Below are 27147 nucleotides of genomic sequence, written 5' to 3'. Positions count from 1 at the left end.
TTAGGAGAGATGGGGACAGGAAGGCAGGGACTAACCCTTTAGGAGAGATGGGGACAACAAAAGAAAGATGACACTGGAACCTGTGTGCCTGAACTAATTGATATCCCTGAGTGCACCCTTTTAAACGCTCCCCACGTGCTGCAATAGGGTGCTGCTGGAACAAAGACGAGAGATACAAGGGGTCCGAAATGGCACCCTATTCCCTCTACAGCCCTATGGTCCCTGGTCAAAAGTAGTGCACTAGAAAGGGGATAGGGTGCAATTTGGGACACACGGAGGGAAGACACTGCAGCCCCCTTTCAATAGAGAGTGATCAACTCCTCTGAACAGTCTTGATGACATTCCATTCCAACTACTAATAACCATTGTTGAACATTGGCATTTCAGTTAACTTCCTGAATTGAAATGGGATTGACCCCAACCCTGACATACTGGAGTAGCTTTTGGGTGGGGGGGTAGTTATTCCATTCTAACACTAATGTTGGGGATGGACAGTACCCTGGACAGACCTAAAGTACAGGCACACAGAGGCAGATTAAGACAAATACAGGATATATTAAAAGCCTTGGTCTGGGAAACCGGCCTGTTCAGTACAGCACTTAAACACTGTAACTCACCACCAGTCCTGTTTTTGATGCTCAGTCGAGCCACGCCACCTCCCATGGTGCTGTCTCCTCTCCCACGGTCAGTGTGGGCCGACATTGACCATGGATGAGCAGACAGGTAAAACGTGATCGCCGGGGATTCTATGAGGGGGATCAATATGAAGCCGGAATTTCCGTGTGAAAAAGTAAAATATCATTAAAAAAATAATTAAAAAAACGTTTTGCTTTGTGTGTGAACAAAACAACAAATAAAATAATTCAATAAATGCCAACACGGCATGAAAAGAAAATGTTTTGGTTGTTTAAAAGTTAAGACAAAAGAACGTTGTTCAGAGTACATAACATGCCCAGTAAATGTTAACAGACCACAAACGATAATTGGAAAAACAATCTGTGAGAAAAAAAGTTAAGAGGATGCAAGAGAAAACTCCTGGACAGTCCTTCCTTTAACCAGACACAGAATAGAGCATTCAGATATACTGACGATCTCAGGTATACCATCTTCAGATATACTGACGATCTCAGGTATACCATCTTCAGATATACTGACAATCTCAGGTATGCCATCTTCAGATATACTGACAATCTCAGGTATGCCATCTTCAGATATACTGACGATCTCAGGTATACCATCTTCAGATATACTGACGATCTCAGGTATACCATCTTCAGATATACTGACGATCTCAGGTATACCATCTTCAGATATACTGACGATCTCAGGTATGCCATCTTCAGATATACTGACGATCTCAGGTATGCCATCTTCAGATATACTGACGATCTCAGGTATGCCATCTTCAGATATACTGACGATCTCAGGTATACCATCTTCAGATATACTGACGATCTCAGGTATGCCATCTTCAGATATACTGACGATCTCAGGTATGCCATCTTCAGATATACTGACGATCTCAGGTATACCATCTTCAGATATACTGACGATCTCAGGTATACCATCTTCAGATATACTGACGATCTCAGGTATACCATCTTCAGATATACTGACGATCTCAGGTATACCATCTTCAGATATACTGACGATCTCAGGTATACCATCTTCAGATATACTGACGATCTCAGGTATACCATCTTCAGATATACTGACGATCTCAGGTATACCATCTTCAGATATACTGACGATCTCAGGTATACCATCTTCAGATATACTGACGATCTCAGGTATACCATCTTCAGATATACTGACGATCTCAGGTATGCCATCTTCAGATATACTGACGATCTCAGGTATGCCATCTTCAGATATACTGACGATCTCAGGTATGCCATCTTCAGATATACTGACGATCTCAGGTATGCCATCTTCAGATATACTGACGATCTCAGGTATACCATCTTCAGATATACTGACGATCTCAGGTATACCATCTTCAGATATACTGACGATCTCAGGTATACCATCTTCAGATATACTGACGATCTCAGGTATACCATCTTCAGATATACTGACGATCTCAGGTATACCATCTTCAGATATACTGACGATCTCAGGTATACCATCTTCAGTTATACTGACGATCTCAGGTATACCATCTTCAGATATACTGACGATCTCAGGTATACCATCTTCAGTTATACTGACAATATACTGCATCCAGGAGAGAGAGCCTCAAATAAGGAATCTGGAGGAGAGTACTACATGGGACTAGAACAGGAGCAGATGGACACCATGTACCCCCCCATTCCCCATTTCACCTTTAAATTCCAGAAGATATTTAAGGTAAGGTCTTCAAATGTTACAATGAGCCGCCCCCCAAAAGTGAAATAATCATATTTTTTCTTGGTTCCAATCCTATTCCCTCACTCTGCTTCCCCCCCAGCCACACCCCTCTGCTTCCCCCCAGCCACACCCCTCTGCTTCCCCCCAGCCACACCCCTCTGCTTCCCCAGCCACACCCCTCTGCTTCCCCCCAGCCACACCCCTCTGCTTCCCCCCAGCCACACCCCTCTGCTTCCCCCAGCCACACCCCTCTGCTTCCCCCCAGCCACACCCCTCTGCTTCCCCAGTCACACCCCTCTGCTTCCCCAGCCACACCCTCTGCTTCCCCAGCCACACCCCTCTGCTTCCCCAGTCACACCCCTCTGCTTCCCCAGCCACACCCCTCTGCTTCCCCCCAGCCACACCCCTCTGCTTCCCCCCAGCCACACCCCTCTGCTTCCCCCCAGCCACACCCCTCTGCTTCCCCAGTCACACCCCTCTGCTTCCCCAGCCACACCCCTCTGCTTCCCCAGCCACACCCCTCTGCTTCCCCCCAGCCACACCCCTCTGCTTCCCCAGTCACACCCCTCTGCTTCCCCAGCCACACCCCTCTGCTTCCCCAGCCACACCCCTCTGCTTCCCCCCAGCCACACCCCTCTGCTTCCCCCCAGTCACACCCCTCTGCTTCCCCCCAGCCACACCCCTCTGCTTCCCCCCAGCCACACCCCTCTGCTTCCCCCCAGCCACACCCCTCTGCTTCCCCCCAGTCACACCCCTCTGCTTCCCCCCAGCCACACCCCTCTGCTTCCCCCCAGCCACACCCCTCTGCTTCCCCCCCAGCCACACCCCTCTGCTTCCCACCCAGCCACACCCCTCTGCTTCCCCCCAGCCACACCCCTCTGCTTCCCCCAGCCACACCCCTCTGCTTCCCCCCAGCCACACCCCTCTGCTTCCCCCCAGCCACACCCCTCTGCTTCCCCCCCAGCCACACCCCTCTGCTTCCCCCCAGCCACACCCCTCTGCTTCCCCCCCAGCCACACCCCTCTGCTTCCCCCCAGCCACACCCCTCTGCTTCCCCAGCCACACCCCTCTGCTTCCCCAGTCACACCCCTCTGCTTCCCCAGTCACACCCCTCTGCTTCCCCAGTCACACCCCTCTGCTTCCCCAGCCACACCCCTCTGCTTCCCCCCAGTCACACCCCTCTGCTTCCCCCCCAGCCACACCCCTCTGCTTCCCCAGTCATCTTTCTCTGTGTGATACCCTATAATCCCCAGACTTTATTGTTTCCCAATAAGGCTGATGAACATTGACTATTGTTCTCCAATAGGAGACGTTAGCAACATGCTGTCTAACAGTCAGAGGAGAAGGAGAAACCTAGAGGATATGAAACACCTCTCAAAACAATAATGAAGCTACAGAGAGAGAGTTTTTTTTTACAAGACTTATATTCTCAAATGCATTCATGAAGAGCAGTGTGCCTGTTGTGTCAAGATACATTAATGTGGAGCGAAATGGACAAACCAAATCCCTGACGTACACACTAGAGCTGGGCGATACGGACAAACCAAATCCCTGACGTACACTAGAGCTGGGCGATACGGACAAACCAAATCCCTGATGTACAATAGAGCTGGGCGATACGGACAAACCAAATCCCTGACGTACACTAGAGCTGGGCGATACGGACAAACCAAATCCCTGACGTACACTAGAGCTGGGCGATACGGACAAACCAAATCCCTGACGTACACTAGAGCTGGGCGATACGGACAAACCAAATCCCTGACGTACACTAGAGCTGGGCGATACGGACAAACCAAATCCCTGACGTACACTAGAGCTGGGCGATACGGACAAACCAAATCCCTGACGTACACTAGAGCTGGGCGATACGGACAAACCAAATCCCTGACGTACACTAGAGCTGGGCGATACGGACAAACCAAATCCCTGACGTACACTAGAGCTGGGCGATACGGACAAACCACCTCCCTGACGTACACTAGAGCTGGGCGATACGGACAAACCAAATCCCTGACGTACACTAGAGCTGGGCGATACGGACAAACCAAATCCCTGACGTACACTAGAGCTGGGCGATACGGACAAACCAAATCCCTGACGTACACTAGAGCTGGGCGATACGGACAAACCAAATCCCTGACGTACACTAGAGCTGGGCGATACAGACAAACCAAATCCCTGACGTACACTAGAGCTGGGCGATACGGACAAACCAAATCCCTGACGTACACTAGAGCTGGGCGATACGGACAAACCAAATCCCTGACGTACACTAGAGCTGGGCGATACGGACAAACCAAATCCCTGACGTACACTAGAGCTGGGCGATACGGACAAACCAAATCCCTGACGTACACTAGAGCTGGGCGATACGGACAAACCAAATCCCTGACGTACACTAGAGCTGGGCGATACGGACAAACCAAATCCCTGACGTACACTAGAGCTGGGCGATACGGACAAACCAAATCCCTGACGTACACTAGAGCTGGGCGATACGGACAAACCAAATCCCTGACGTACACTAGAGCTGGGCGATACGGACAAACCAAATCCCTGACGTACACTAGAGCTGGGCGATACGGACAAACCAAATCCCTGACGTACACTAGAGCTGGGCGATACGGACAAACCAAATCCCTGACGTACACTAGAGCTGGGCGATACGGACAAACCAAATCCCTGACGTACACTAGAGCTGGGCGATACGGACAAACCACCTCCCTGATGTACACTAGAGCTGGGCGATACGGACAAACCACCTCCCTGATGTACACTAGAGCTGGGCGATACGGACAAACCACCTCCCTGATGTACACTAGAGCTGGGCGATACGGACAAACCACCTCCCTGATGTACACTAGAGCTGGGCGATACGGACAAACCACCTCCCTGATGTACACTAGAGCTGGGCGATACAGACAAACCACCTCCCTGACGTACACTAGAGCTGGGCGATACAGACAAACCAAATCGCTATTTTCAAACTTCACATCTCTAGTAGAGGCTACAACTTACTGTTATGAATTATATCTGCAAAATGTCTGCGATAAGTATGATCAGTGTCGATAATTTCCCCAGCTCTAATGTAAGCACACATCCACACACACACACATTGTACTAAAGCCAAATAGGTTGTGGGAACACCAATGGCTGGCTGATGGCTCTAGAATGAATGAGAACACCAACAGCTGGCTGATGGCTCTAGAACGAATGAGAACACCAACAGCTGGCTGATGGCTCTAGAACGAATGAGAACACCAACAGCTGGCTGATGGCTCTAGAACGAATGAGAACACCAACAGCTGGCTGATGGCTCTAGAACGATCCAGATCACAAGATCGTCTCTTCTGAGAGAAAGATAGCTGCTGTTGGGATCAATACCCACCCTGTCATCATAGTGACGACACAGCTGACAGAGAGAGAGGAGGAGGAGGAGGGAGAGGAAAAGAGGGGGAGGGAAAAATGGAAGGAGAGAGAGAGGGGGGGGGGAGAGCGCTGGCGGAGGGTGTTGTGGTAATTAGCAGAATAAACTTTGATCTTGTCCACCGTGAGACCATCACACAGCTCATTCAATTAGGAAACAATTTGAAAAAACATTTTCTCCCCTTGTCTTCGAGCCGTCTGAGTATTGAATCTCTCTTATTTCCTGGGAGCGGGAACAGAGGGCCAGGCAGAGCAGGCCGATATTTACTGATCCCACTGATATTTACTGATCCCCACTGATATTTACTGATCCCGCTGATATTTACTGATCCCGCTGATATTTACTGATCCCACTGATATTTACTGATCCCGCTGATATTTACTGATCCCGCTGATATTTACTGATCCCGCTGATATTTACTGATCCCACTGATCCCGCTGATATTTACTGATCCCACTGATATTTACTGATCCCACTGATATTTACTGATCCCCACTGATATTTACTGATCCCCACTGATATTTACTGATCCCGCTGATATTTACTGATCCCGCTGATATTTACTGATCCCGCTGATATTTACTGATCCCCACTGATATTTACTGATCCCACTGATATTTACTGATCCCGCTGATATTTACTGATCCCGCTGATATTTACTGATCCCCACTGATATTTACTGATCCCCACTGATATTTACTGATCCCCACTGATATTTACTGAACCCCACTGATATTTACTGATCCCCACTGATATTTACTGATCCCCACTGATATTTACTGATCCCCACTGATATTTACTGATCCCACTGATATTTACTGAACCCCACTGATATTTACTGATCCCCACTGATATTTACTGATCCCCACTGATATTTACTGATCCCCACTGATATTTACTGATCCCCACTGATATTTACTGATCCCACTGATATTTACTGATCCCACTGATATTTACTGATCCCACTGATATTTACTGATCCCCACTGATATTTACTGATCCCACTGATATTTACTGATCCCACTGATATTTACTGATCCCCACTGATATTTACTGATCCCACTGATATTTACTGATCCCACTGATATTTACTGATCCCCACTGATATTTACTGATATTTACTGATCCCACTGATATTTACTGATATTTACTGATCCCCACTGATATTTACTGATCCCCACTGATATTTACTGATCCCCACTGATATTTACTGATCCCCACTGATATTTACTGATCCCCACTGATATTTACTGATCCCACTGATATTTACTGATCCCCACTGAACCCAGTGATATTTACTGATCCCCACTGATATTTACTGATCCCCACTGATATTTACTGATCCCCACTGATATTTACTGATCCCCACTGATATTTACTGATCCCCACTGATATTTACTGATCCCCACTGATATTTACTGATCCCCACTGATATTTACTGATCCCCACTGATATTTACTGATCCCCACTGATATTTACTGATCCCCACTGATATTTACTGATCCCCACTGATATTTACTGATCCCGCTGATATTTACTGAACCCGCTGATATTTACTGAACCCGCTGATATTTACTGAACCCGCTGATATTTACTGATATTTACTGAACCCACTGATATTTACTGAACCCGCTGATATTTACTAATCCCGCTGATATTTACTGATATTTACTGAACCCACTGATATTTACTGAACCCACTGATATTTACTGAACCCACTGATATTTACTGAACCCACTGATATTTACTGATCACACTGATATTTACTGATCCCCACTGATCCCCACTGATCCCGCTGATATTTACTGATCCCGCTGATATTTACTGAACCCACTGATATTTACTGAACCCACTGATATTTACTGATCACACTGATATTTACTGATCCCCACTGATCCCCACTGATCCCACTGATATTTACTGATCCCCACTGATATTTACTGATCCCGCTGATATTTACTGAACCCACTGATATTTACTGATCCCACTGATATTTACTGATCCCACTGATATTTACTGATCCCCACTGATATTTACTGATCCCCACTGATATTTACTGATCCCCACTGATATTTACTGATCCCCACTGATATTTACTGATCCCCACTGATATTTACTGATCCCCACTGATATTTACTGATCCCACTGATATTTACTGATCCCCACTGATATTTACTGATCCCCACTGATATTTACTGATCCCGCTGATATTTACTGAACCCGCTGATATTTACTGAACCCGCTGATATTTACTGATATTTACTGAACCCACTGATATTTACTGATCCCCACTGATATTTACTGAACCCCACTGATATTTACTGAACCCACTGATATTTACTGATCCCGCTGATATTGACTGATATTTACTGAACCCAGTGATATTTACTGAACCCAGTGATATTTACTGAACCCACTGATATTTACTGAACCCACTGATATTTACTGATCCCACTGATATTTACTGAACCCGCTGATATTTATTGATCCCGCTGATATTTACTGATCCCACTGATATTTACTGAACCCACTGATATTTACTGAACCCACTGATATTTACTGAACCCGCTGATATTTACTGAACCCGCTGATATTTACTGAACCCGCTGATATTTACTGAACCCGCTGATATTTACTGAACCCACTGATATTTACTGATCCCCACTGATATTTACTGATATTTACTGAACCCACTGATATTTACTGATCCCACTGATATTTACTGAACCCACTGATATTTACTGAACCCACTGATATTTACTGAACCCACTGATATTTACTGATCCCCACTGATATTTACTGATCCCGCTGATATTTACTGATCCCGCTGATATTTACTGATCCCGCTGATATTTACTGATCCCGCTGATATTTACTGATCACATTGATATTTACTGATCACACTGATATTTACTGAACCCACTGATATTTACTGAACCCACTGATATTTACTGAACCCACTGATATTTACTGATCCCGCTGATATTTACTGATATTTACTGAACCCATGGATCTTTACTGAACCCACTGATATTTACTGAACCCACTGATATTTACTGAACCCACTGATATTTACTGAACCCGCTGATATTTACTGAACCCGCTGATATTTACGGATCCCGCTGATATTTACGGATCCCGCTGATATTTACTGATCCCGCTGATATTTACTGATATTTACTGAACCCACTGATATTTACTGAACCCACTGATATTTACTGAACCCGCTGATATTTACTGAACCTGCTGATATTTACTGAACCCGCTGATATTTACTGATCCCGCTGATATTTACTGATCCCGCTGATATTTTCTGATATTTACTGAACACACTGATATTTACTGAACCCACTGATATTTACTGATCCCACTGATATTTACTGATCCCACTGATATTTACTGAACCCACTGATATTTATTGAACCCACTGATATTTACTGAACCCACTGACATTTATTGAACCCACTGATATTTACTGATCCCCACTGATATTTATTGATCACACTGACATTTATTGAACCCACTGATATTTACTGATCCCCACTGATATTTACTGATCCCACTGATATTTACTGAACCCACTGATATTTACTGATCCCACTGATATTTACTGATCCCACTGATATTTACTGATCCCCACTGATATTTACTGATCCCACTGATATTTACTGATCCCACTGATATTTACTGATCCCACTGATATTTACTGATCCCACTGATATTTACTGATCCCCACTGATATTTACTGATCCCACTGATATTTACTGATCCCCACTGATATTTACTGATCCCCACTGATATTTACTGATCCCCACTGATATTTACTGATCCCACTGATATTTACTGATCCCACTGATATTTACTGATCCCACTGATATTTACTGATCCCACTGATATTTACTGATCCCCACTGATATTTTCTGATATTTATTGAACCCACTGATATTTACTGATAACACTGCTATTTACTAATCCCACTGATATTTATTGAACCCACTGATATTTATTGAACCCACTGATATTTACTGATAACACTGATATTTACTGATCCCGCTGATATTTATTGAATCCACTGATATTTACTGTACCCACTGATATTTACTGACGGTAATACAATGACATTTCAATGACCTCCTCTACTGAGGGTATGGAACTGATAGGAGGGTACTGGTCTGTCTGGACCAGGTACATCCACTCTGCCCTGGTCTGCTCTGTCCTGCTCTGCCCTACTCTGCTCTGTCCTACCAGTGCCAGGCCTTCCTCCAGCCTGGTGAGCAGTTGCAGCTTGACAGCAGGTGGCCTCCCAGTCCCGCCTCTCCCCAGTCCCGCCTCTCCCCAGTCCCGCCTCTCCCCAGTACCCGCCTCTTCCCCAGTCCCGCCTCTCCCCAGTACCCGCCTCTTCCCCAGTCCCGCCTCTTCCCCAGTACCCGCCTCTTCCCCAGTCCCCGCCTCTTCCCCAGTCCCCGCCTCTTCCCCAGTCCCGCCTCTTCCCCAGTCCCGCCTCTTCCCCAGTCCCGCCTCTTCCCCAGTCCCGCCTCTTCCCCAGTCCCGCCTCTTCCCCAGTCCCGCCCCGCCTCCTGCTCCAGCTTGGCTCAGCCACCAAAGTGTGATGAAGGGCTCCACAAAGCGTTTGTGACTACCTCGCTCCACAGAACTGTGTTCTGAATAATGGGGGTGGTGGGGGGTAGGCCGTCGTCACTCTTTCAACAGGGCCCTGTTTACACATGGCATTATCAATTGGCCCTGCCGCTGAATACCTAACACACTCTATTTGGCTTCCAGTCAATTAGGCTTTAAGCTGTCAGCAAACAAGACTAAGTTCATTTTGAATCCCTGTGAATCCAGTTAAATGTTGTGGAAGGGCGGCTGCACGCCCACAGACCGACCTGAGAAAACAAAATATGTACAAAAAAAATGTAAAATACAAAAAAGGAGGGAAAAATAAAATATAAAATGAATTTAATTGCAAGAGGACAGCATTTAGAGTGGACAGTTGTTAGAAGGGGCATCCATTAGAGAAGGCACAAGGCATATAGAGTCCCAGTAAACCTGTTTATCAGGAGCAGAACCCAGGCTGGCATGTGGCGGAGAGGGCGCCCCGTCGCGCGGCGGAGAGGGCGCCCCGTCGCGCGGCGGAGAGGGCGCCCGTCGCGCGGGCGGAGAGGGCGCCCCGTCGCGCGGCGGAGAGGGCGCCCGTCGCGCGGCGGAGAGGGCGCCCGCCGCGCGGCGGAGAGGGCGCCCGTCCGCGGCGGAGAGGGCGCCCGTCGCGCGCGGCGGAGAGGGCGCCCGTCGCGCGGCGGAGAGGGCGCCCGTCCGCGCGGCGGAGAGGGCGCCCGTCGCGGCGGAGAGGGCGCCCATCGCGCGGGCGGAGAGGGCGCCCGTCGCGTGTCGGAGAGGGCACTCCGTCGGAGAGGGCGCCCCGTCGCGTGGCGGAGAGGGCGCCCGTCGCGTGGCGGAGAGGGCGCCCCGTCGCGTGGCGGAGAGGGCGCCCCGTCGCGTGGCGGAGAGGGCGCTCCGTCGCGTGGCGGAGAGGGCACTCCGTCGCGTGGCGGAGAGAGCACTCCGTCACACACACGCACTAGACTCACACAGTAGACCAGGCCTCCTAGACTCACACAGTAGACCAGGCCTCCTAGACTCACACAGTAGACCAGGCCTCCTAGACTCACACAGTAGACCAGGCCTCCTAGACTCACACAGTAGACCAGGCCTCCTAGACTCACACAGTAGACCAGGCCTCCTAGACTCACACAGTAGACCAGGCCTCCTAGACTCACACAGTAGACCAGGCCTCCTAGACTCACACAGTAGACCAGGCCTCCTAGACTCACACAGTAGACCAGGCCTCCTAGACTCACACAGTAGACCAGGCCTCCTAGACTCACACAGTAGACCAGGCCTCCTAGACTCACACAGTAGACCAGGCCTCCTAGACTCACACAGTAGACCAGGCCTCCTAGACTCACACAGTAGACCAGGCCTCCTAGACTCACACAGTAGACCAGGCCTCCTAGACTCACACAGTAGACCAGGCCTCCTAGACTCACACAGTAGACCAGGCCTCCTAGACTCACACAGTAGACCAGGCCTCCTAGACTCACACAGTAGACCAGACTTCCTAGACTCACACATTAGACCAGGCCTCCTAGACTCACACAGTAGACCAGGCCTCCTAGACTCACACAGTAGACCAGGCCTCCTAGACTCACACAGTAGACCAGGCCTCCTAGACTCACACAGTAGACCAGGCCACCTAGACTCACACAGTAGACCAGGCCACCTAGACTCACACAGTAGACCCACCCTATTAGGTATACTTTGGTTAACACATAACACAAACGACATTGTCATAGTCTAGAGCAGGGTATTGAACTCTGACCCTACGAGGTCCGGAGTCTGCTGGTTTTCTGTTCTACCTGATAATTAATTTCACCCACCTGGGTGTCCCAGGTCTAAATCAGGCCCTGATTAGAGGGGAATCACCCACCTGGTGTCCCAGGTCTAAATCAGGCCCTGATTAGAGGGGAATCACCCACCTGGTGTCCCAGGTCTAAATCAGGCCCTGATTAGAAGGGGAACCACTCACCTGGTGTCCCAGGTCTAAACCAGGCCCTGATTAGAAGGGGAACAATTAAAATAAGCAGTGGAAATGGCTTCCAGGTCCAGCGTTGAACTTGAGGGGACGAGAGCCGTAAACACAACCATGACACATCATCTGTAGCTCCATCATTAGCCAGCTAACGACACTCTTTGAAGTGATGGCCGGCACGGCTTTGAGTTGCCGTGCTGGTTTGTTCCACTCAACAACGTCTGTATATAAAACAGTGTTCTTATCACAATAGACTCTTTCATTTAAAACAAGACAATATCAGAGTCGCTGGGCCCAGTTGATGCATTAGTGAACATCTCTTTTCTAAGTTGAATAATTAGCTAGGTATCCTGGGGGCTGAGTCAGTAATCTCTCTATGGACCAGAGCATGTTGAATTAATAGGAGTATTTTCTCTACAGATAGCCGACCAAGCTGACCGGCTATGCAAATCCAACTGACATTTACTCCTGAGGTGCTGACCTGTTGCACCCTCGACAACTACTGTGATTATTATTTGACCGTGCTGGTCATCTATGAACATTTGAACATCTTGGCCATGTTCTGTTATAATCTCCACCCGGCACAGCCAGAAGAGGACTGGCCACCCCCCAGAGCCTGGTTCCTCTCTTGGTTTCTTCCTAGGTTCCAGCCTTTATAAGGAGTTTTTCCTAGCCACCGTGCTTCTACACCTGCATTGCTTGCTGTTTGGGGTTTTAGGCTGGGTTTCTGTACAGCACTTTGTGTTATAGGCTGATGTAAGAAGGGCTTTATAAATATAGTCTCACCAGTCAATATACACATCCAATCTAATTTACACCCAAGGTTACATACACACCGCGCATCACAATGCTGCTTCAATACATCGTCTGCCATCTATAGACCCAGCATGTAAAAGTGAAGGACTGTACTGTAAAATCTAACGCCTGGTCGGACTGCCACAGAGCTCTGCTGAACCGATGAATTCATTCATTATTAAAGAGTGATTCAAAAAATAACAGAACCATGGAACAGAACCATGGAACAGAACCATGGAACAGAACCATGGAACAGAACCATGGAAGACATTGATTGAGGGAACATCTGGCCTGCCTGTCTCCATCTGGTCTGTTTCTTGGGGCCAGAGGAGACACAGAAGCCCTGTTAGAGGATGAAGTCAATATTAACAAGACACCTAGTCTAGGGTTAGACTTAAATAACAACCAGGGCCAGCCATCTGCCAGCTCAGTGACACCACTAGAGGAAATATATCCAACTGCAGCCAAGCCAACCGCCGTCAAACAAGACAAAACCTTTAAAAACAATCCAGCATGTGGACCTGAGCTGTAAACAAACTTGTTTTGGAAAACAACAACAACAAAAAATAAACAAAATGCATGACCCATCATCCAATGAGACAAAATGGACCCTACCTTAAAAAAACGAAGCACTAACAGAATCTAAACAGTAAGTTAATGCACAGATAACTTGTTTCAGAAAACAATAATACCCAATTGAATTCATTACAAAATCTATCACCCAAGCCTAGATAAATCCTAAACTAAACATATTAACTGTAGTGTGTGTGAGAGAGAAAGAGAGAGAGAACCTGGCAGGCGGCTGTAGACAGAGAGAAGCCTTTCAGCTAGAGTAGAGTGGTGATAAGGTAAAGCATTGCCAAGGCAGGGCCAGCACCGTTTAACACACCAACACATCTATCCCACATTATCATTTAAGAGGATTAAAATCAATCAAAACAAACCTGCTTTACTGGAGGATTTACCTTGGATTTGTGTCTCAGAGAGAGAAAAACAACAGTTTATCGAAAATCAATCGAAATCAGTGCTAACATCAGATTCAAATCTACAGAACAATAAACAGAAGGTTGGACGGGACATTTCCATCCAAGTTAGCAGAGATACCTGGATGGACTAGGTCATGGTACCTGCATAGCGTTATGAGAGGTAATGAAGACACAGGTAATCACAGCTCATCCTATGAGGTCAGGAGAACCTGCTGGGTTTCTGTTCTCGCTGATAACGAAACAAATCGAATAACATTTTAATTCTGACATGCCCCCGAATACAACAGGTGTAGTAGTAGACTTTACAGTGAAATGCTGAATACAACAGGTGTAGTAGACCTGAATACAACAGGTGTAGTAGACCTCACAGTGAAATGCTGAATACAACAGGTGTAGTAGACCTCACAGTGAAATGCTGAATACAACAGGTGTAGTAGACCTTACAGTGAAATGCTGAATACAACAGGTGTAGTAGACCTTACAGTGAAATGCTGAATACAACAGGTGTAGTAGACATTACAGTGAAATGCTGAATACAACAGGTGTAGTAGACCTCACAGTGAAATGCTGAATACAACAGGTGTAGTAGACCTCACAGTGAAATGCTGAATACAACAGGTGTAGTAGACCTCACAGTGAAATGCTGAATACAACAGGTGTAGTAGACCTTACAGTTAAATGCTGAATACAACAGGTGTAGTAGACCTCACAGTGAAATGCTGAATACAACAGGTGTAGTAGACGTCACAGTGAAATGCTGAATACAACAGGTGTAGTAGACCTCACAGTGAAATGCTGAATACAACAGGTGTAGTAGACCTTACAGTAAAAAGCTGAATACAACAGGTGTAGTAGACCTCACAGTGAAATGCTGAATACAACAGGTGTAGTAGACCTCACAGTGAAATGCTGAATACAACAGGTGTAGTAGACCTCACAGTGAAATACTGAATACAACAGGTGTAGTAGACCTCACAGTGAAATGCTGAATACAACAGGTGTAGTAGACCTTACAGTAAAAAGCTGAATACAACAGGTGTAGTAGACCTCACAGTGAAATGCTGAATACAACAGGTGTAGTAGACCTCACAGTGAAATGCTGAATACAACAGGTGTAGTAGACCTCACAGTGAAATGCTGAATACAACAGGTGTAGTAGACCTCACAGTGAAATGCTGAATACAACAGGTGTAGTAGACCTTACAGTGAAATGCTGAATACAACAGGTGTAGTAGACCTTACAGTGAAATGCTGAATACAACAGGTGTAGTAGACTTTACAGTGAAATGCTGAATACAACAGGTGTAGTAGACCTTACAGTAAAAAGCTGAATACAACAGGTGTAGTAGACCTCACAGTGAAATGCTGAATACAACAGGTGTAGTAGACCTTACAGCGAAATGCTGAATACAACAGGTGTAGTAGACCTCACAGTGAAATGCTGAATACAACAGGTGTAGTAGACCTCACAGTGAAATGCTGAATACAACAGGTGGAGTAGACCTTACAGTGAAATGCTGAATACAACAGGTGTAGTAGACCTCACAGTGAAATGCTGAATACAACAGGTGTAGTAGACCTCACAGTGAAATGCTGAATACAACAGGTGTAGTAGACCTTACAGTGAAATGCTGAATACAACAGGTGTAGTAGACCTTACAGTGAAATGCTGAATACAGCAGGTGTAGTAGACCTCACAGTGAAATGCTGAATACAACAGGTGTAGACCTCACAGTGAAATGCTGAATACAACAGGTGTAGTAGACCTTACAGTGAAATGCTGAATACAACAGGTGTAGTAGACCTCACAGTGAAATGCTGAATACAACAGGTGTAGTAGACATTACAGTGAATACAACCCACCTGGTGTCCCAGGTCTAAATCAGTCCCCGATTAGAGGGGAATCACCCACCTGGTGTCCCAGGTCCAAATCAGGCCCTGATTAGAAGGGGAATTACCCACCTGGTGTCCCAGGTCTAAATCAGGCCCTGATTAGAGGGGAATCACCCACCTGGTGTCCCAGGTCTAAATCAGGCCCTGATTAGAAGGGGATTACCCACCTGGTGTCCCAGGTCTAAATCAGGCCCTGATTAGAAGGGGATTACCCACCTGGTGTCCCAGGTCTAAATCAGGCCCTGATTAGAAGGGGAATCACTCACCTGGTGGACCAGGTCTAAATCAGGCCCTGATTAGAAGGGGAATCACTCACCTGGTGGACCAGGTCTAAATCAGGCCCTGATTAGAGGGGAATCACCCACCTGGTGTCCCAGGTCTAAACCAGTCCCTGATTAGAGGGGAATCACCCACCTGGTGGACCAGGTCTAAACCAGTCCCTGATTAGAGGGGAATCACCCACCTGGTGTCCCAGGTCTAAATCAGGCCCTGATTAGAGGGGAATCACCCACCTGGTGTCCCAGGTCTAAATCAGTCCCCGATTAGAGGGGAATCACCCACCTGGTGTCCCAGGTCTAAATCAGTCCCCGATTAGAGGGGAATCACCCACCTGGTGTCCCAGGTCTAAATCAGTCCCTGATTAGAGGGGAACAACCCACCTGGTGTCCCAGGTCTAAATCAGGCCCTGATTAGAGGGGAATCACCCACCTGGTGTCCCAGGTCTAAACCAGTCCCTGATTAGAGGGGAATCACCCACCTGGTGTCCCAGGTCTAAATCAGGCCCTGATTATAGAGGAATCACCCACCTGGTGTCCCAGGTCTAAATCAGGCCCTGATTATAGAGGAATCACCCACCTGGTGTCCCAGGTCTAAACCAGTCCCTGGTGAGAGTGCAAGGAGGAGAACAAGCAGAGGAACAAGCTTCAACGTCCAGAGGTACATTTGAGCGTATAAGGAATATGAGAAATAAATACATTACAATGGGTGAAAACATCACCATCCAGACTGTTATACAGTACACCCTGGGTGAAAACATCACCATTCAGACTGTTATACAGTACGTACACCCTGGGTGGAAACATCACCATTCAGACCGTTATACAGTACGTACACCCTGGGTGAAAACATCACCATCCAGACTGTTATACAGTACACCCTGGGTGAAAACATCACCATTCAGACCGTTATACAGTACACCCTGGGTGGAAACATCACCATCCAGACTGTTATACAGTACGTACACCCTGGGTGAAAACATCACCATTCAGACCGTTATACAGTACACCCTGGGTGAAAACATCACCATCCAGACTGTTATACAGTACACCCTGGGTGGAAACATCACCATTCAGACTGTTATACAGTACACCCTGGGTGGAAACATCACCATTCAGACTGTTATACAGTACACCCTGGGTGAAAACATCACCATTCAGACTGTTATACAGTACACCCTGGGTGGAAACATCACCATCCAGACTGTTATACAGTACACCCTGGGTGAAAACATCACCATCCAGACCGTTATACAGTACACCCTGGGTGGAAACATCACCATCCAGACCGTTATACAGTACACCCTGGGTGAAAACATCACCATCCAGACTGTTATACAGTACGTACACCCTGGGTGAAAACATCACCATCCAGACCGTTATACAGTACACCCTGGGTGGAAACATCACCATTCAGACCGTTATACAGTACACCCTGGGTGAAACATCACCATCCAGACCGTTATACAGTACACCCTGGGTGAAACATCACCATCCAGACTGTTATACAGTACACCCTGGGTGAAAACATCACCATTCAGACCGTTATACAGTACGTACACCCTGGGTGGAAACATCACCATTCAGACTGTTATACAGTACACCCTGGGTGAAAACATCACCATCCAGACTGTTATACAGTACACCCTGGGTGGAAACATCACCATTCAGACCGTTATACAGTACACCCTGGGTGAGAACATCACCATCCAGACTGTTATACAGTACACCCTGGGTGAAAACATCACCATTCAGACTGTTATACAGCACACCCTGGGTGAAAACATCACCATTCAGACCGTTATACAGTACACCCTGGGTGAAAACAGTACAAAACATCACCATTCAAAGCAGTAGCTTTGTAAACATATTTCATTGTTTCATAACAGACAGTGCGAGGTCTGCATTGACACCAGCGTGAGATGAGGTCTGCATTGACACCAGAGTGAGATGAGGTCTGCATTGACAACAGTGTGAGATGAGGTCTGCATTCACACCAGAGTGAGATGAGGTCTGCATTGACACCAGAGTGAGATGAGGTCTGCATTGACACCAGCGTGAGATGAGGTCTGCATTGACACCAGCGTGAGATGAGGTCTGCATTGACACCAGCGTGAGATGAGGTCTGCATTCACACCAGCGTGAGATGAGGTCTGCATTCACACCAGAGTGAGATGAGGTCTGCATTCACACCAGCGTGAGATGAGGTCTGCATTGACACCAGAGTGAGATGAGGTCTGCATTCACACCAGCGTGAGATGAGGTCTGCATTGACACCAGAGTGAGATGAGGTCTGCATTCACACCAGCGTGAGATGAGGTCTGCATTCACACCAGCGTGAGATGAGGTCTGCATTCACACCAGCGTGAGATGAGGTCTGCATTCACACCAGCGTGAGATGAGGTCTGCATTCACACCAGCGTGAGATGAGGTCTGCATTCACACCAGTGTGAGATGAGGTCTGCATTGACAACAGCGCCCACTGCTGGTCACATTGATATAAGGACCATCTGACTGCATAACATGAACAGATTTAGCATTTTTGATAATAAAAAAATAAAATAAACACCGTGTTTATTTAATCTGCACTGAAAAGACACTACTGGCTGGTAAAAACAGCAGTGATATTACCAACACAGATGATGAAAACAGCCTTTTAATGGGTATGTGTGTGACAAGAGGTCAACTTGACGTGGGTACCAGCACTGAACATTTGTCCTCCTTCTCATCTCTTTAGTAAATGAAGGAGAGAGTGCGTACAAAACGCCTGGCTTGGGGTAATCACATATCTGAAGCCCTGCTTCCCTCTCTTCTGCTGATGCAACGGTGGACCCGAATTCAACCCTGTTCCCTTTATTGTGTCCTATGGGATCTCATCGAAAGTAGTGCACTATAAAGGGGACAGGGTGCCAGTTGGGATGTCGACAGTGTCTCTGGGTCCCCAGGACAAACATAACAAAGCCTCCTCCTCCTCTCATCTCCTGAAAATTAACTGTTACTGCCTCATGTCCTCACTACTTTCATCCATTTCTGTATCTCATTTCAGCTCTTTTGTGGGTGTGAGAGACACAGAGAAAGAGAGAGAGAGAGAGAGACAGAGAGAGAGAGAGAGAGAGAGACACACAGAGAGAGAGCGAGACACAGAGAGAGAGAGAGATACAGAGAGAGAGACACAGAGAGAGAGACACAGAGAGAGACACAGAGAGAGACACAGAGAGAGAGAGACACACACACAGAGAGAGAGAGAGACACAGAGAGAGAGACACACAGAGAGAGAGACACACAGAGAGAGAGACACACAGAGAGACACACAGAGACACACAGAGAGAGAGAGAGAGACACAGAGAGAGAGAGACACACAGAGAGAGAGAGACACAGAGAGAGAGAGAGACACAGAGAGAGAGACACAGAGAGAGAGAGACACAGAGAGAGAGAGAGACAGAGAGACACAGAAGGAGAGACAGAGTGACACAGAGAGTGACACAGAGAGAGTGACACAGAGGGAGTGACACAGAGGGAGTGACACAGAGGGAGTGACACAGAGGGAGTGACACAGAGGGAGTGACACAGAGGGAGTGACAGAGAGGGAGTGACAGAGAGGGAGTGACACAGAGGGGGAGAGTGAGCGACTCGGTACTGGTATCCCAGTGTATATAGCCAGTTACCATTGACTCTGTACTGGTATCCCAGCGTATATAGCCAGTTACTATCTACTGGGTACTGGTATCCCAGTGTATATAGCCAGTTACCATTGACTCGGTACTGGTATCCCAGTGTATATAGCCAGTTACCATTGACTCTGTACTGGTATCCCAGTGTATATAGCCAGTTACTATCTACTGGGTACTGGTATCCCAGTGTATATAGCCAGTTACCATTGACTCTGTACTGGTATCCCAGCGTATATAGCCAGTTATCATTGACTCAGTACTGGTATCCCAGTGTATATAGCCAGTTACCATCTACTCTGTACTGGTATCCCAGCATATATAGCCAGTTACCATCTACTCTGTACTGGTATCCCAGTGTATATAGCCAGTTACCATTGACTCTGTACTGGTATTCCAGTGTATATAGCCAGTTATCATTGACTCAGTACTGGTATCCCAGTGTATATAGCCAGTTACCATCTACTCTGTACTGGTATCCCAGCATATATAGCCAGTTACCATCTACTCTGTACTGGTATCCCAGCATATATAGCCAGTTACCATCTACTCTGTACTGGTATCCGAGCGTATATAGCCAGTTACCATCTACTCTGTACTGGTATCCCAGCATATATAGCCAGTTACTATCGACTCTGTACTGGTATCCCAGCGTATATAGCCAGTTACCATTGACTCTGTACTGGTATCCCAGTGTGTATAGCCAGTTACCATTGACTCTGTACTGGTATTCCAGTGTATATAGCCAGTTACCATTGACTCTGTACTGGTATCCCAGTGTATATAGCCAGTTACTATCGACTCTACTGGTATCCCAGTGTATATAGCTGGCTAGAGAGAGAGAGACACAGAGTGACACAGAGTGACACAGAGAGAGTGACACAGAGAGAGTGACACAGAGGGGGAGAGTGAGCGACTCGGTACTGATATCCCAGTGTATATAGCCAGTTACTATCTACTCTGTACTGGTATCCCAGTGTATATAGCCAGTTACCATTGACTCGGTACTGGTATCCCAGCGTATATAGCCAGTTACCATTGACTCGGTACTGATATCCCAGTGTATATAGCCAGTTACTATCTACTCTGTACTGGTATCCCAGTGTATATAGCCAGTTACCATTGACTCGGTACTGGTATCCCAGCGTATATAGCCAGTTACCATTGACTCGGTACTGGTATCCCAGTGTATATAGCCAGTTACTATCTGCTCTGTACTGGTATCCCAGTGTATATAGCCAGTTACCATTGACACTGTACTGGTATCCCAGTGTATATAGCCAGTTACCATCGGCTCTGTACTGGTGTCCCAGCGTATATAGCCAGTTACCATTGACTCGGTACTGGTATCCCAGTGTATATAGCCAGTTACCATTGACTCTGTACTGGTATCCCAGCGTATATAGCCAGTTACCATCGACTCTGTACTGGTGTCCCAGCGTATATAGCCAGTTACTATCTACTCGGTACTGGTATCCCAGTGTATATAGCCAGTTACCATTGACTCGGTACTGGTATCCCAGCATATATAGCCAGTTACCATCTACTCTGTACTGGTATCCCAGCATATATAGCCAGTTACCATCTACTCTGTACTGGTATCCGAGCGTATATAGCCAGTTACCATCTACTCTGTACTGGTATCCCAGCATATATAGCCAGTTACTATCGACTCTGTACTGGTATCCCAGCGTATATAGCCAGTTACCATTGACTCTGTACTGGTATCCCAGTGTGTATAGCCAGTTACCATTGACTCTGTACTGGTATTCCAGTGTATATAGCCAGTTACCATTGACTCTGTACTGGTATCCCAGTGTATATAGCCAGTTACTATCGACTCTACTGGTATCCCAGTGTATATAGCTGGCTAGAGAGAGAGAGACACAGAGTGACACAGAGTGACACAGAGAGAGTGACACAGAGAGAGTGACACAGAGAGAGTGACACAGAGGGGGAGAGTGAGCGACTCGGTACTGATATCCCAGTGTATATAGCCAGTTACTATCTACTCTGTACTGGTATCCCAGTGTATATAGCCAGTTACCATTGACTCGGTACTGGTATCCCAGCGTATATAGCCAGTTACCATTGACTCGGTACTGGTATCCCAGTGTATATAGCCAGTTACTATCTGCTCTGTACTGGTATCCCAGTGTATATAGCCAGTTACCATTGACACTGTACTGGTATCCCAGTGTATATAGCCAGTTACCATCGGCTCTGTACTGGTGTCCCAGCGTATATAGCCAGTTACCATTGACTCGGTACTGGTATCCCAGCGTATATAGCCAGTTACCATTGACTCGGTACTGGTATCCCAGTGTATATAGCCAGTTACCATTGACTCTGTACTGGTATCCCAGCGTATATAGCCAGTTACCATCGACTCTGTACTGGTGTCCCAGCGTATATAGCCAGTTACTATCTACTCGGTACTGGTATCCCAGTGTATATAGCCAGTTACCATTGACTCGGTACTGGTATCCCAGCGTATATAGCCAGTTACCATTGACTCGGTACTGGTATCCCAGTGTATATAGCCAGTTACCATTGACTCGGTACTGGTATCCCAGTGTATATAGCCAGTTACCATTGACTCTGTACTGGTATCCCAGCGTATATAGCCAGTTACTATCGACTCTGTACTGGTATCCCAGTGTATATAGCCAGTTACCATTGACTCTGTACTGGTATTCCAGTGTATATAGCCAGTTATCATTGACTCGGTACTGGTATCCCAGTGTATATAGCCAGTTACCATCTACTCTGTACTGGTATCCCAGCGTATATAGCCAGTTACTATCTACTCGGTACTGGTATCCCAGTGTATATAGCCAGTTACCATTGACTCTGTACTGGTATCCCAGCGTATATAGCCAGTTACCATTGACTCTGTACTGGTATTCCAGTGTATATAGCCAGTTATCATTGACTCGGTACTGGTATCCCAGTGTATATAGCCAGTTACCATCTACTCGGTACTGGTATCCCAGTGTATATAGCCAGTTACCATTGACTCTGTACTGGTATCCCAGCGTATATAGCCAGTTACCATTGACTCTGTACTGGTATTCCAGTGTATATAGCCAGTTACCATTGACTCGGTACTGGTATCCCAGCGTATATAGCCAGTTACCATTGACTCGGTACTGGTATCCCAGTGTATATAGCCAGTTACCATTGACTCTGTACTGGTATCCCAGCGTATATAGCCAGTTACCATCGACTCTGTACTGGTGTCCCAGCGTATATAGCCAGTTACTATCTACTCGGTACTGGTATCCCAGTGTATATAGCCAGTTACCATTGACTCGGTACTGGTATCCCAGCATATATAGCCAGTTACCATCTACTCTGTACTGGTATCCCAGCATATATAGCCAGTTACCATCTACTCTGTACTGGTATCCGAGCGTATATAGCCAGTTACCATCTACTCTGTACTGGTATCCCAGCATATATAGCCAGTTACTATCGACTCTGTACTGGTATCCCAGCGTATATAGCCAGTTACCATTGACTCTGTACTGGTATCCCAGTGTGTATAGCCAGTTACCATTGACTCTGTACTGGTATTCCAGTGTATATAGCCAGTTACCATTGACTCTGTACTGGTATCCCAGTGTATATAGCCAGTTACTATCGACTCTACTGGTATCCCAGTGTATATAGCTGGCTAGAGAGAGAGAGACACAGAGTGACACAGAGAGAGTGACACAGAGAGAGTGACACAGAGGGGGAGAGTGAGCGACTCGGTACTGATATCCCAGTGTATATAGCCAGTTACTATCTACTCTGTACTGGTATCCCAGTGTATATAGCCAGTTACCATTGACTCGGTACTGGTATCCCAGCGTATATAGCCAGTTACCATTGACTCGGTACTGGTATCCCAGTGTATATAGCCAGTTACTATCTGCTCTGTACTGGTATCCCAGTGTATATAGCCAGTTACCATTGACACTGTACTGGTATCCCAGTGTATATAGCCAGTTACCATCGGCTCTGTACTGGTGTCCCAGCGTATATAGCCAGTTACCATTGACTCGGTACTGGTATCCCAGCGTATATAGCCAGTTACCATTGACTCGGTACTGGTATCCCAGTGTATATAGCCAGTTACCATTGACTCTGTACTGGTATCCCAGCGTATATAGCCAGTTACCATCGACTCTGTACTGGTGTCCCAGCGTATATAGCCAGTTACTATCTACTCGGTACTGGTATCCCAGTGTATATAGCCAGTTACCATTGACTCGGTACTGGTATCCCAGCGTATATAGCCAGTTACCATTGACTCGGTACTGGTATCCCAGTGTATATAGCCAGTTACCATTGACTCGGTACTGGTATCCCAGTGTATATAGCCAGTTACCATTGACTCTGTACTGGTATCCCAGCGTATATAGCCAGTTACTATCGACTCTGTACTGGTATCCCAGTGTATATAGCCAGTTACCATTGACTCTGTACTGGTATTCCAGTGTATATAGCCAGTTATCATTGACTCGGTACTGGTATCCCAGTGTATATAGCCAGTTACCATCTACTCTGTACTGGTATCCCAGCGTATATAGCCAGTTACTATCTACTCGGTACTGGTATCCCAGTGTATATAGCCAGTTACCATTGACTCTGTACTGGTATCCCAGCGTATATAGCCAGTTACCATTGACTCTGTACTGGTATTCCAGTGTATATAGCCAGTTATCATTGACTCGGTACTGGTATCCCAGTGTATATAGCCAGTTACCATCTACTCGGTACTGGTATCCCAGTGTATATAGCCAGTTACCATTGACTCTGTACTGGTATCCCAGCGTATATAGCCAGTTACCATTGACTCTGTACTGGTATTCCAGTGTATATAGCCAGTTACCATTGACTCTGTACTGGTATCCCAGTGTATATAGCCAGTTACCATTGACTCTGTACTGGTATCCCAGTGTATATAGCCAGTTACTATCGACTCTACTGGTATCCCAGTGTATATAGCTGGCTAGAGAGAGAGAGAGAGACACAGAGTGACACAGAGAGAGTGACACAGAGAGAGTGACACAGAGAGAGTGACACAGAGGGGGAGAGTGAGCGACTCGGTACTGATATCCCAGTGTATATAGCCAGTTACTATCTGCTCTGTACTGGTATCCCAGCGTATAAAGCCAAGTTCCAAGTTATTGTTACTCACTGTGGATAAATAAATAAAAAATGTCTTTCTCTACATTGTTGAGAAGGACACGTCAGTAAGCATTTCACTGTTAGTCTACACCAGTTGTTGACCAAGCAAGTGACATAACATTTGATGTGATAGTGTGTGTGTGTGTGTGTGTATATGTGTGTGTGTGTGAGCTTCCTGAAGCAATTGAATGGCTCGGCAGAGAAAAGGGAGCCATTCCGTAAATCAATACACATCTAATCAATAAACAACTTGTTCGTACTCCACACTTGGCTATTTTCCCCCGTCCCTGTTTATGCAGGGGTCAAATGTCATCAACCAGACCCTGCTAGCAGCAGCACCTCTCTGCCAGGTCCCCATTCACAAAAGAGCTTTTTAAACCTCAAGATTAATTGAAGCATGTTTTTGCATGAGCGAGCATCCAAAATGGCACCCTATTCTGGATTTAGTGCGCTACTTTAACCAGGGAAATATGTAGGGAATAGGGTGCCATTTGAGACTACAGTAGTATACCACATCTACTACAGTATATAACAATACTACTTTTTTAATTTTTTTTTATTTTTTTTTACCTTTATTTTACTAGGCAAGTCAGTTAAGAACAAATTCTTATTTTCAATGACGGCCTAGGAACAGTGGGTTAGCTCGGGGATTTGAACTTGCAACCTTTCGGTTACTAGTCCAACACTCTAACCACTAGGCTACCCTGCCGCCCCAGTATCTACAGTACACAACAATACTACATCTATAGTATACAACAATACTACATCTAGTATAGTATACTACATCTACTACAGTAGACAACAATATCGCATCCAGTATAGTATACTGCAATTGTACATCTCGTATAGTATACCACAATATTACATCTAGTATACTACAATAGTACACCTAGTATAATACAATATTACATCTAGTATAGTATACTACAATATTACACCCACTATAGTATACTACAATATTACATCCACTATAGTATACTACAATATTACATCCACTATAGTATACTACAATATTACACCCACTATAGTATACTACAATATTACACCCACTATAGTATACTACAATATTACATCCACTATAGTATACTACAATATTACATCACCTATAGTATACTACAATATTACACCCACTATAGTATACTACAATATTACATCCACTATAGTATACTACAATATTACATCACCTATAGTATACTACAATATTACATCACCTATAGTATACTACAATATTACATCACCTATAGTATACTACAATATTACATCACCTATAGTATACTACAATATTACATCACCTATAGTATACTACAATATTACATCACCTATAGTATACTACAATATTACATCCACTATAGTATACTACAGAAAGGCAAATGTAATAACACATGTTCATGCATGAGTCAATGAATGGCACAGAAGGTGTACCCCCCAAATGGCACCCTATTCCCTATATAGTGCACTACTTTAATCAGAGCCATATGGAACCCCATTCCCTATATAGTGCACTACTTTAATCAGAGCCATATGGAACCCCATTCCCTATATAGTGCACTACTTTAATCAGAGCCATATGGAACCCTATTCCCTATATAGTGCACTACTTTAACCAGAGCCCTATGGTGTGCCATTTGGGACACGGCCCTGTACAGCCCCTAGACAGAAACACATGACGTATTTATGCATGAGTCAATGAAGAGCAGAGCATAAGAAGTATTGACAAGAAGTCTGGAAAGCCAAGAGGAGACAACAGAGAGCAGTTGGCTTGACAGCTGTTGGATTGAAACCCCAACCAGGCCCCAACCAGGCACCAACCAAACCCCAATCAGGCCCCAACCAAACCCCAACCAGGCACCAACCAAACCCCAACCAAACAAAAACCAGTTACCAACCAAACCGGTTCCAAATGCTGCCTGACATTCCTCTCCATTCAACCACTCACTGGGGAGGAGAGAGAGACAGAGTAATGAGCAAATGTCAAATGTTT

At 46.2% G+C, this 27147-nt stretch overlaps 1 protein-coding gene across 1 annotated transcript in view; it reads left to right on the top strand.

The window, feature by feature from the left end:
• Positions 1-2268: 2268 nt before the first annotated feature.
• Positions 2269-27147, top strand: part of LOC135517083 (uncharacterized) — a 39920-nt gene continuing 15041 nt past the window's right edge. The window contains exons 1-4 of the mRNA XM_064941105.1: positions 2269-2349; positions 2450-3566; positions 10135-10383; positions 10840-11343. Coding sequence (XP_064797177.1) covers positions 2269-2349; positions 2450-3566; positions 10135-10383; positions 10840-11343 — 1951 coding nt within the window. The remainder of the gene's footprint in view (positions 2350-2449; positions 3567-10134; positions 10384-10839; positions 11344-27147) is intronic.

This window comes from Oncorhynchus masou, chromosome 28 (genome assembly GCF_036934945.1).
Source record: "Oncorhynchus masou masou isolate Uvic2021 chromosome 28, UVic_Omas_1.1, whole genome shotgun sequence".
NCBI classification, from domain to species: Eukaryota; Metazoa; Chordata; class Actinopteri; order Salmoniformes; family Salmonidae; genus Oncorhynchus; species Oncorhynchus masou.
Note: the sequence above shows the minus strand (reverse complement) of the source record. Positions and strands in the feature narration are given on the sequence as shown.